The sequence below is a fragment of the Ctenopharyngodon idella genome, chromosome 19, assembly GCF_019924925.1.
Source record: "Ctenopharyngodon idella isolate HZGC_01 chromosome 19, HZGC01, whole genome shotgun sequence".
NCBI lineage: Eukaryota > Metazoa > Chordata > Actinopteri > Cypriniformes > Xenocyprididae > Ctenopharyngodon > Ctenopharyngodon idella.
In genome coordinates this window covers 32,574,062-32,586,709 of record NC_067238.1, presented here as the reverse complement: position 1 = coordinate 32,586,709, position 12,648 = coordinate 32,574,062, and the positions used below count along the sequence as shown (strand labels likewise).

At 38.9% G+C, this 12,648-nt stretch overlaps 1 protein-coding gene across 2 annotated transcripts in view; it reads left to right on the top strand.

Annotated features, from left to right (window-relative positions):
• Nucleotides 1-12,648, top strand: part of LOC127500986 (ephrin type-A receptor 7-like) — a 116,775-nt gene that overhangs the window by 97,984 nt on the left and 6,143 nt on the right. For both annotated transcript variants that reach the window (XM_051872656.1, XM_051872657.1), the window contains 5 exons: nt 559-614; nt 4,427-4,552; nt 5,702-5,887; nt 10,160-10,221; nt 10,718-10,921. In XM_051872656.1, the coding sequence (XP_051728616.1) occupies nt 559-614; nt 4,427-4,552; nt 5,702-5,887; nt 10,160-10,221; nt 10,718-10,921 (634 nt within the window). The remainder of the gene's footprint in view (nt 1-558; nt 615-4,426; nt 4,553-5,701; nt 5,888-10,159; nt 10,222-10,717; nt 10,922-12,648) is intronic.

Here is a 12,648-nt window from a genome sequence, read left to right as displayed (position 1 = left end):
GCTTCATGTGAGGAACAGACCAAAATTTTAAGTCATTATTCAATGTAAATGTAGTGCATTCATAAGAGACGCAGCAGTGAATCATCTGGTTGATTTTTAAAACCGGTCTGAATGATTCGTTTTTCTGAAATGAACTGATCTGCTCACTGGAATGGACGATTATCTGCAAATTAAGGTTTTAATTTGGTCTGTTTCTCACACAAACCTATCATAAGTCTTCAAAAGACAGAAATATAGCCGTATAGAGTTATACGGGCCACTTTTATGGTGTTTTTAACGACCAAATCTTAAAAGTTCCAGTCCAGCACATTTAAAATTGTTCAGATATAATGACAGATTGTTCATTATTGTATGAACTAATTCTTTAAAGTAATTGATGAATAATAATATGCAATTTTTTTATTGTTATCATAGATGGCAGTTCAGACACGAGTTGTCATTTTAAGTGCTGTTTTATAATTTCCTTACAGCCGGTATCTGAAACTGTAAACAACACGAGTTGTTTTACGCGTTATTTTTAATGACCGTTTGTTTCTCGTCTCTGTTTTCTCCTCACAGACAGTGCGGTTACAGTAAAGCCAGTCAGGAGGGAGACGAGGAGCTGTACTTCCAGTGTGAGTATCACATACGTCTGCGTTCATTCCTCTAATCAACTGGACTGTTGCTTTATTTTTGAAGGTGTTAATGAATACAGCTCGTCACAGACTGAGAGAAGAGGGAAAAACAGAGTGGAAAATAGAGTGATCAGTGATAGAGAGAGATTAAAGTGGCACTGCATTAACGTCTAAGTCCGTGTACGTGCCTTTACATCAGCCAGCCTAATGCTGGAGTCCATTAGCATGTTCAGACGCCCTCTGTGATGAAGAGAAGGGCGTGACAGCCTCTGAACGAAGAGAGATGTCATATTACTGCTGCATTCAGTTTTGCAAAAGTAATGTGTTTCAGTACATGTACTGCTACTTTTAATGGACAAAAACGTGTTAAAGTTGTCACGAAAGAGAAGTTGCACTTGTTTCTTCCCTATTGTGCCGTATATCCAAGTGAAATGGCTTCTCAAACAAGAACAAATGTAGGGCGGGGCTTGATTTTGTCCGTGGGGAATTGATTGGATGGTTGTGGTTTGCTATTGGTGGATCTCATGTGAGTGACAGGTTGCCCCGCCCTCATCATCAGAGAAGAAGAGATGCTGCAAGAGGGAGGAGAAGATATTCTGATTCAAGATTACCAGGAACATGAATTTAACACAATAATGATGTGCACCGATAAATCATTTAGAATAAACACTGCAATATTCCATAAAAAATAAGAAATGTCCATTTTGATTTCATGGTGACTTTAAGTTACTTTTGCAATAGTTTTTCTTATCGTCAGTTGACTGAGACTCTCTTCTCTGAAGTGGAAGTGTTGTGGATGGATTGTGTGTGTGTGTGTGTGTGTGTGTTTTTGTGCAAATCATCTGTATATTGAAGCCCTGGTGTTATAATGCATGATTCAGACAGATGTGATGTCAGTGTTCTTATATATAGACAGATTCGAATCCGGCTTTCGTCATGTTCCGATCTCATTTCCTCTCGTTTTCCAGTAGTGTCTTGTCTCCTCTTGACTGTCTTTATTTGATTAAAGTGGCAAAAAGCCCAAAAATCAAATTAATTAATAAAAGAAAAACAGCTGTACAGTGTTGGTGATGCAGTTATCTCTCTTTCTCTGCTGTTTTCCCTCAAACTCTAGCCAGATGTTAGTGTTATGTTCCACATGCATTAATATTCCTGTGTGTGTGTGTGTGTGTGTGTGTGTGTGTGTGTGTGTGGAGCAGCTGAGGCATTAAGTCTGAAACAATGAACACACTTTACTTGTTCCAGGTCAGTCTTACAGTACATCTATCCAGTACATGAATGCAGGCTGATTAACTTCATGTTTTCATTCAGCTGTATACTGTAATCTATAATATTTAACATGCACATATCCATTAAGCCAGGATGGACACACACTGTATACAGCAGGAAGATTTCCATAAGGATGCATGGAACGGACACACGTTCGTTTATATGTAATAAATATTAATTGAATTTATTGAAACCAAAAAAATGAGACCAAATGTTCACAGTTCAGTGAAGAATTCAAGGATCCTTCAGATCCAGCAACAAAACGACATTTCAAACCTATTCATTGTAAATAAAGGGAGGAGTGCAAATATAAAGAGTATGAATTCAGATTTTGAGCACAAAGCTCTGTCACACAGTCTCGTACGGAATAATTTTCTTCATATTTCACAAATGAAATCCTGTCAGATGTTCTCTCGCTCTGGTTTGGTTCTGGTGACCCGTCTCTCTGGTGTGTTTTACCGATTTGTTCTTCATCTATCTTCTATAAGCACGCGCTCTTCTCGTCCTGCACGCGTTCTGTTTGTTTTATATGCGTATTTTTGGATGACCCAGAAACAATGGCAGGATCAGAGCTTTAGCTGTCATTATGAAACACTGAGACCCACTTTGTTTGTGAGTGTAGAACCGCCGACTGTGGATTTAATGCTGTAGATTATGCAAACTCACATGCATATACAGGGTTTGAGCTCGTTAGAGTGTGGAGATTTACTTAGCTGTACGTTTGGGACACAACTGTTCAAATCTGACCAAGCATTCCTTTGAGGATTATCGTCAAAGGTAAAAATAATAAACAAGTGTGTGTGCGTGTGTGTGTGTGTGTGTGTACTTCCTCAGTATTTTGGTTTTGTTTTCAGTACAAATATCTAAACATTCTTAAATCAAGATTTACTGGAGAAAAATAATATTCATTCAAAGTGAAAACAAGTTGATTTTTCTGACTCCACTGACAGATGTTTGCTCTTGCTTTAAGCACAAACTCACTTTATTTTTCATCTCCAGTAAATGTATTTGATTTAAGAATGTTGATATTTTTGATGGAAAACTTCACACCCAAAGCTCTCGCACATAAAGCCGCCTCTCAGTACTAAATTGAGTTCTTTTTCGCTGCTTATTGCGCTTAAACAGTCAAATACACACAAAATAATGCCAAAATGCCGGTCTTGGAGAGCGCTCACGTAAACACAGTCAATTATGTCTTAAGTGAACATAAACGCATGTGTAACAGTATATTGGATCCGTGCATCAGGTCTTAAAGTGACAGCAGCCTAATAAACCCGCTGCCAAATTATGAGATAATATCAAGAATATCTATATGAAAGTTTTTCCCCTGTTACTTTGGTGTGTGTGTGAAATCTTCTGTGGCTGAATCAGTTATTTTGACAAAAACAAACCCAGACAGAAAGTACAGAAGTAAGTGCACTGAACTGGACCTCTAAATCACTGTAATAACAGCCGCACGTGTGAATGCTAGTGCTAGAAAAACCTCATTCCTGCGTTCGATCCGGAGCCGCGCTCTCATGATGGGATGGAGCACCTTTAATTTGCTTTGTAATTGTGTTCTTAAGTATGTGTGTATGTATGTGAGGTTGAGATCAATAAGCTGTTATGAGATCCTGCTTCGCTCCGGGTCGATGTTGATTTGTAAGCACATTTCAGAGTCCGACCGCCGCACTGCTCTTGTGAGTGGATGAAGCTTCACGGCGTGCAAGGATACAGTAGAATACTGCATATTAACAAAAAATGAAAGTTTTTAAATAAATTAGTAAATAAATCTATCTATCTAGTGATTATTCAGTACTATATTTGCATTTATGCATTTATCCAAAGTGACTTATAAGAGAGGAAAAAGCAATTCATCAAGCAGCCAACAGTATTCATAATATACAATGCCAGGTTTATTTGACAACTAGATTAGGAAGCAAGCTAGAGAAGAGGAGAACTATGCACTATATACTAAGTATACTGTACTGTATACACTATACTAGTGTATAACTAGATTATTTTCTATAGAAAATGTAAGTGGTGATTGTCCATACAAACTCATTGTCATGATGCTGTTGCCAGGTCATTGCTATTTGGTTGTGAATGTTGGTTAGTCGCTGGTCCAAGTCAAACACACCTCTGTGTGATGTTCACCGATGAGTTAACGCACCAGTGCATTTAGACACAGTATATGCATGAATGCCTAGAATGCCTCTTTCTGCTTATGTTCTCTTTTGAGATGTCGTGATGGACGTAAGCAGAGGAAATCTCCGGTTTTTTCCATCACACTGACAGCTTCTCTCAGATTTCATCACTTGCAGAATAACAGTGTGAACAGAGCATATGACGTTCTGATATTACACTCTAAAGCATGCTGGGTTAAAAACAACCAAAGCTGGGTTGAAAATGGAGAAACCCAGCGATTTTTAACCCAACATTTTTTAGAGTGTAAGTACGGCTCAGTTTGTGTCTGTGGGAGTTTTTCACCCATTTCATCAATAATAATAGAGATCCTTGATTTAACAAGCAGCACTAATTAGAACTTTCTTTTAAAATTTCAGTTAAAATCCCAACCAGAAGGACGTACATTGACCCAGAGACGTGTGAAGATCTGCTCCAGGCGGTTCATGCCTTTGCAAAAGAGCTGGACGTCTCCAGCATCAAGATCGAGAGAATCATCCATACAGGTACTGAACCACACTTTACCCATCAATCCATCCTCAAATCCCCAGCAAAACAAGATAGATACTCTCAAGACTCTTCCATGCATTTCTGCTGACTTATTATTTATGTTCTGCGAGATTCCTCTGTCTATTAAACATGTCGTTCTGGACTGACCTGCTTTTAATGCAAGTGGAGCACATTTTTATTTAGTAACATTGCAAAAAATGATGTTCTTCCTCAGTATTTCTGTCTTGTTTTCCAGCACAAATATCTAAACATTCATAAATCAAGATACATTTACTAAAGAAACAGAATGACTGAAGATATTAAGTCTCGATTATTGAAAAAATGATCAAAATGAAGTGAGTTTGTGCTTAAAACAAGAAGAAATATCTGTCAGTGGAGTCAGAAAAATAAACTTGTTTTTCCTTTGAATGAAGTTCATATCTTCAGTCATTTCACTTCTTTAGTAAATGTATCTTAATTGATTTAAGAATATTTAGATATTTGTCCTGGGAAACAAGACAGAAATACTGAGCAAGACTTTTTGCAGTGTACCAGAAAAACTTTTAGACTTTTTATCATATGTAAATGTAAAAAGTCGTATGTAATTTTGAACTGCTGTATTTTTCTATTTTTGTTTGGTTTTTATTTTATTGCATTTATGCAACTCTCATGTGACTTGTAGGAAATTTAGAGAATTTAAATAAATAAATTTGTGGATAGATAAATCTGTCTGTTATGGAAGCTTGTTTCCACCAATGAATAAAAAATAAAAAAGGTTATTGCGACTTTTTTTCTCGCAATTGTTTATATCTCACAATTCTAGATAAAAAGTCGCAATTATGTTTTAAATTGTTTTATTCAGTGGCAGAAACAAGCTTCCATAGTCTATTTAGTAAAAATCGAAATTGTGAATAAAACTAAGATTATTGGAATCTGTTTTACAAGAAAATACTGTTTACTTCAAAATCGCACATTTATTTCAACTTTATTTGCTGTTTCTTTGTAACCGTTTGTGAAATGTACCAATTTTTGCATTTTAGTGCACCAGTTTTTTCTCCAGTGCACTAAGTATACTGTACTGTAAATGATGTCAGAATTTGGCACTTTGTGAGTAAGAGCCCTTGAACGTTACTCTGAGACATCGAGTGCACACTTGTGTCCCGCAGGAGACTTCGGCGAGGTGTGCCGCGGCTGCCTGAAGCTGCCCAGCAAACGCGAGCTGCCCGTGGCCATAAAGACCCTTCGCTCGGGCTGCTCGGAGAAACAGAGGCGCTCCTTCCTCAGCGAGGCGGGAATTCTGGGACAGTTCGATCACGCCAACATTGTGCGTCTGGAGGGAGTCATCACCAGAGGTCAGTAAAGACAAAGAGATTGAAAAGAGAAATGTATGGAACGTCCCTCAGTAGAAAATGAAAGCGGGACGAGTCCTCACAGGATAGGGAAAGACAAAGAACCAGGAGAGTTAGGGATTTGATGGCCCTCACCTGAAAGAGATTCAGGGGGCAGAATAGATGGTGTGTCCTTCCGTTGAAAAAGAATAAAGGAGGGATGAGCCGCAGTAATGGAAAAGAGAATGATAAACCATTGATTGGGCGGTTTATTGGATAGTGGAATCCTGAATAAATGGGCCGGTCCTCAAAAGTGCCGGAACAGAAAGGGAGCAAAGGGTCGATACTTGTAGGATGGATGAGCGTCAGAGGTAAAAGATCAAAGACAATGAGGAGCTGTAGATGTTATCACCTCCAGGAAGGACAGGACGAGGAGAATCCAGCCTGAATGAAACGGGAGGGAAACTCGGCTCGGGGAACAGATCCGTCTTTAGATTGATCGATGTGATGCTCCTGGAGATATAACCGCTAGATGGATTTGCCGTGTTCTTGCCGAGAGGGATGAGGAATGATGAAGGTGTTTTGGAGAGAGGGAAGACCTCGAGCAGATTTGCTGAATTAAAGAACTGATATTAGTCTGGGACTCTGTGCATTAGTGCTGAAGGAATTATGAACATTGATTCTACATGCAGAAAATGATAGAAGAGCATGAAGAGATTGTGTGTTAGAGAAGTGGCTCTCAACGAGCTTTGCTTCAGGACCCAGAATTTACATTGAAAATCAAGTGGCAACACAATACTGTATTAAACAGTACAAAACATGTATTAATATGACTCCGAACAGCATAAACGCTAAAGCAACAGCAGAAGTGGGAATTACAGTCTTCATATTAGTGCATATTTGACAAAAGTCTATTAAACCCTCCAATATGTATATTCTTCACTCTTTTGTCAACAAAAGATGTTTTTAGTCAATTTTAAAGACATTCTGTAATTTAGCATTTTATTTTTTATCTCTGAAGTCTGTCTTGCAATAAAAAGCAGAGGTTTTGAAAGTCTCTTCTGCTCACCTACGCGCCATTTATTTGATCATAAATACCGTAAAAACAGTAATATTGTGAAATATTATTACAATGTAAAATAGCAGTTTTGCCATGGAAGCTTGTTTCTGCCACTGAGTAAAAAATAAAAAAAGGTAATTGTGACTTTTTAACTCAGGATTCTTCTTTTTTTTTCAGAATTGCGAGTTTATATCATGCAATTGTGAGTTTATGACCTGCAATTTTGACTTTATTTCTCACAATTGTGAGTTTATATCTCGCAATTCTGAGAAAAGAAGTCAGAATTGTGAGATAAAAAGTCGCAATTACCTTTTTTATTTTTTATTCAGTAGCGGAAACAAGCTTTAATAGTTTTCTGTGTTTATTCCTGTGATCAAAGCTGAATTTTCAGCATCATTACTCCAGTCTTCAGTGTCACATGATCCTTCAGAAATCATTCTGATATGATGATTTGATGATCAAGAAACATTTCTGATTATTAGCAATGTTGAAAACAGCTTCATATTTTTGTGGAAACCTTTTTTTTTCAGGATTTTTGATGAATAGGAAGTTCAAAAGAACAGCATTTATTTGAAATAGAATCTTTTGTAACATTATAAATGTCTTTACTGTCACTTTTAATTCATTCATTGTGTCCTTGATGAATGAAAATATTAATTTCTTTCATAAAAACGTCTTGCCCAAACTTTTGAACAGTAGTGTTTTGCATAATTACTCACCAGTTTTGGCATATAGTTTTCATAAATGCTCTGATGAGCTTTGAGTGTGTCTGGAGCATCAAATTCTGAGTAAGAGAAGATCCTCATTTAAATGTTCCCTTATTTAAATTTATATTGTAATTTGTCAACAAAACTGAATTGATTCTTGTTTTAATTGTTGTTTTAAATAGAGTGTAAGAGGCTGTTTATTCAGTGGCATTTTAGAGAGAAGAACGAGTTGAAATTTTGGGATTAAATGAGCCTGTCTAAATGTGTGTGTGTGTGTGTGTGTGTGTGTGTGTGTGTTCAGTGAGCACAACAGCAGATGTTCACGTTGGAATAATTGGTGGCCTAATCACAGCAAGCCCCCTTAATGACTCTAATCTTTCTCCTTGACTTCTCCACCTGCAATTCTCGATTCTTTCTGCCGTTTACCTCCTGAAAGCTTCACACCCTCCTCTTCATCCACCTGTCAGACCTCCGCGGCTCGGGTGGGACGGGCCCAGAGCTCAGAGCCCAGCAGGAGTTCTCGTGGCTGGGGTTGGTCAGGCAGGAGGTGTGATGGAGCTGGAGACGGTAGATTGATCAGACTGATAACGCAGCCTCCTGTTCACTGGGCTGGTCATTAAATTCTCCAGATTGTTGGTGTCGGTGTACGTGATTGAGGGATCTCTCTCTCTCTCTCTCTCTCTCTCTCTCTCTCTACCTCTCTTCCTTGCTCTATCTTTTGCTCAAACACCTGGGGATTTACTGCTGCCCACCTCCCTAATGGAGCGTACTTCCCTCGTCTTTCTTTGGGTGGCTTTCTATCACTCACTGTCGAACGCTCACTGGAAATACAGACACGACAGATCTATCTATCTATCTATCTATCATAGTCTGGCTGACTGACACTTAAGGGGCTCGCACACCGGACGCGAAGCTCAGCGCCGCGACACGTGTTTAAAATTCGAACGCATTGTTTTCTATGAGTGTACGCACACCGGCGGCAACATTCGGCGCCTGTCTGCGGCACCCAGCTACGACTCGGAAAACAATAGAAAACAATGCGTTCGAATTTTAAAGACGTGTCGCAGCGCTGAGCTTCGCGTCCGGTGTGCGAGCCCCTTTAGACTTTTATGAAAACGGGTTTTTTGTGCCTCTTGGATAACTCTACCATGCCCTCTTTCCATGATAAAACTTGTTAAACAAATTCTAAAACATGCTAGCAAAATGCTAATTCATGTTAGCAACATGTTAAATAATGCTAGTGACATGCTAATTCATGGTAGCAACATGCTAAAACATGCTAGTGACATGCTAATTTATGCTAACGACATGCTAAATAATGTTAACAACATGCTAAATCATGTTAGCAAAACATGCTAATTCATATTAAAACATGCTCAAATGTTAAATCATGCTAGCAAACATGCTAACTTCATGTTAGCAATGCGTTAAAACACGTTAGCAACATGTTAATTCATACTAGAATCATGTTAAAGCATGTTAGCAACATAATTCATACTAACTACATGTTAAAACATGTTAGCAACATGGTAATTCATGTTAGCAGTGTTAAAAAATGCTAGCAAAATGTTAAATCATGTTAGCAACATGCTAATTCATGTTAAAACATGCTAGCATCATGCTAATTCATGTTAATTCATGCTAACAACAAGTTAATCTGCTTTCTTGTGATCTTCAAAACATTTAAACTTTAAAACTACTTTAAACTTCAAACTTCTTCAAACCAAAAGCATTCAAACTTCAAGCTTTTTTAAGCCAACTTTTTTGTCATCAAACTCTACTTATAAATGTATTGTGATTTCCTATCTGTCTATCTATCCCATCTATCTATCTGAAATAATCTAGTTGACTATATGCTATTTCTTACATAACACTAAGAGTTTTATGAAAATGTATTTTTTGTGCTGCTTGGACAACTCCACCATGTCCTCATTCCATGATAAAACATGCTAAATAAATGCTAAATCATGCTAGCAACATACTAATTCATATTAACAACATGCTAAAACTGGTTAGCAACATACTAATTCATATTAACAACATGCTAATTCATGTTAACAAAGTGTTAAAACATGCTAGCAGCATGGTGATTCATGTTAGCAGCGTGTTAAAACATGTTACCAATGTGCTAAATCATGTTATTTCATGCTAATTCATGTTAACAATGTGTTAGCATCCTGCTAAATCATGCTACCACCGTGTTAATTCCTTCAAACCAAAAATATTTACACTTCAAGATTTTTCAAGCCAACTTCAAAGTTTGTCATCAAAATTTATTTATCTAGTAAAGGGATTGTTATCTATCTATCTATCTATCTATCTATCATTTTTTGTTCCATTGTTCTATCTATCATTCTGTTTGTCTACATAGTCTGGCTGACTGTATGTTATCTCTTACATAACACTTAGACTTTTATGAAAACGTGGTTTTCGTGCCTCTTAGACGACTCCACCATGTCCTCTTTCCCGCTGATGCATTAAACAAACACATGATCCAATCTTCTTTATATGTGTGTGTTTTTGCTGCAGGCAACACTATGATGATCGTGGTGGAGAGCATGACCAACGGAGCCCTGGACTCTTTCCTGCGGGTAAGGGAATGTGTTTTTGTGTCCGTTTGTTCTGCTGAATTTAATATTCTGAGCCATCAGATGCAAAATGCTGCGATAGTACAGTAAATGGTACATATGAAATATTTAAGTTACATTACAAAACGTGAGGTTTGATGATGAAAAGAAAACAATGAGAAGCAAGAGCCAAATGAGCCGAAGTGAAATTCTTCAAAAGACGTGAAAGGTTTGTTATTTGTTCCAAGATCTCATAAATGTTTGAGTGTTGCATTCTGAACTGTTTCCATTTTCCATTCTTTCTTTTCCTGTTCATTTCCTTTCCAATGTTCTTTTCTTATCTTTCCATTTTCCTTTTCTTCCCTCTCCGAACATTCCTTTTCTTTTTCCCTTTCATTTCCTCTCAAATGTCCTTTACTTCCTTTCCCTTTTTTCCTTACTTCATTTCTTTTTCTCTTCTGTCTACTCCAATGTCCTTTCTTTCCCTCTCGGCCGACTCCTCCCTCTCTTCTCTGCTCAGAAACACGAAGGTCAGCTGACGGTTCTTCAGCTGGTGGATCTGCTGAGTGGAGTGGCGTCTGGGATGAAGTATCTGACAGAGATGGGTTTTATCCATCGCCGACTGGCCGCTCACAAAGTCCTGGTGAACAGCAGCCTGGTTTGCAAAGTGTCAGGCTTCAGACCGCTTCAGGACGACAAGATCGAGGCGGTCTACAGCACACTAGTGAGTGTTTTATCATAATGCAGCACTGCACTCTCAAACGCCTCCCAATGTGTTCAACCAGCCAATGGTAGTCAGCACATTTCTCTAAAAGTCAAAGCACAGCTCTTATCTAGTTCATCAAACTTTTACATGGTTTCTTGCGGGTATGTGGTGTATTTTAAGAATGCCTCAGTGCTTCTGTTATATTCAGATGAATGCAGAAGTCAGGATACAGTACGGCACGATACTTCCACTCACACCAGGATATCGATTTCCTGTGTTTGCAGTACGATGTGTTTCTGGATCAACATTTCTTTCCTTTTCATTTCATTTCAAAAACAACTGATTGCTTGTAGGAAGTGATAGAAAGGTGTCAGAATACACAGTGCATCACAGTTTGTTGTGTATGGGGCTGCAGACCAGTCAGGGTGCCCATGCTGACCCCTGTCCACCGCCGAAAGAGCCAACAGTGGACACGTGAGCATCAGAACTGGACCACGGAGCAATGGAAGAAGGTGTCCTGATGAACCACGTTTTCTTTTACATCACGTGGATGGCCGGGTGCGTGTGCGTCGCTTACCTGGGGAACACATGGCACCAGGATGCACTATGGGAAGAAGGCAAGCCGGCGGAGGCGGTGTGATGCTTTGGGCAATGTTCTGCTGGGAAACCTTGGGTCCTGCCATCCATGTGGATGTTACTTTGACACGTACCACCTACCTAAGCATTGTTGAGACCATGTACACCCTTTCATGGAAACGGTATTCCCTGGTGGCTGTGGCCTCTTTCAGCAGGATAATGCTCCTGCCACAAAGCAAAAATGGTTCAGGAATGGTTTGAGGAGCACAACAATGAGTTTGAGGTGTTGACTTGGCCTCCAAATTCCCCAGATCTCAATCCAATCGAGCATCTGTGGGATGTGCTGAACAAACAAGTCCGATCCATGGAGGCTCCACCTCACAACTTACAGGACTTAAAGGATCTGCTGCTAACATCTTGGTGCAGATACCACAGTCCATGCCTCAACGGGTCAGGGCTGTTTTGGGACCAACACAATATTAGGAAGGTGGTCATAATGTTATGCCTGATCGATGTATATTATTGCACTCCGGTTCTTCTGCACTTGTTGTCAGATCATGCAAAATGGAAACACTCGCAGGACTTTCTAACATTTACAGATATAACCATGAAATGTAAGTTATGCTCTGAGGAAAAAGCAATAAACAGCACACGCGTCTGTCAAACCATGACAGGGTGAGCCGCGGTAAACGCTTAGTGTTTGAAGCGCTTCATATAAAGCACATGTTTCGCACATATTTGAGTTTTTTCCTTATGCATTTTGTCCATAGAAATGTGTTACTCACTACTGTACAGCGACGTGACTGGATGATGGTTTCAGTGTGCAGACGCAGCTAATCAATAATCAAATTCATTATTATTTTCATTATTGATTATAATCGGTTTTATCGATTAGTTGTTGCAGCGCTACTGCACTTTTAGTATGTTTGTTTCAACACAAACACCCTAAAATCCCGGTCACAGTTGTAGCTCACTGGTCTGGGCCGGTTCATGAACACTTGAGCAAGTCACTTAACCTCCGCTTGCTTCAGTGGAGATCGTCTCTGTAATTAGTGTACTGCAAATCAGATAAAACCCTCTTCTAAGGGCGTTTTCACACTTAAAGCGTTTGGAGCGTTCTTTTCCGAACCTGGTCCGTTTTCTTCCTTCGTTTGGTTTGTTTAGACATA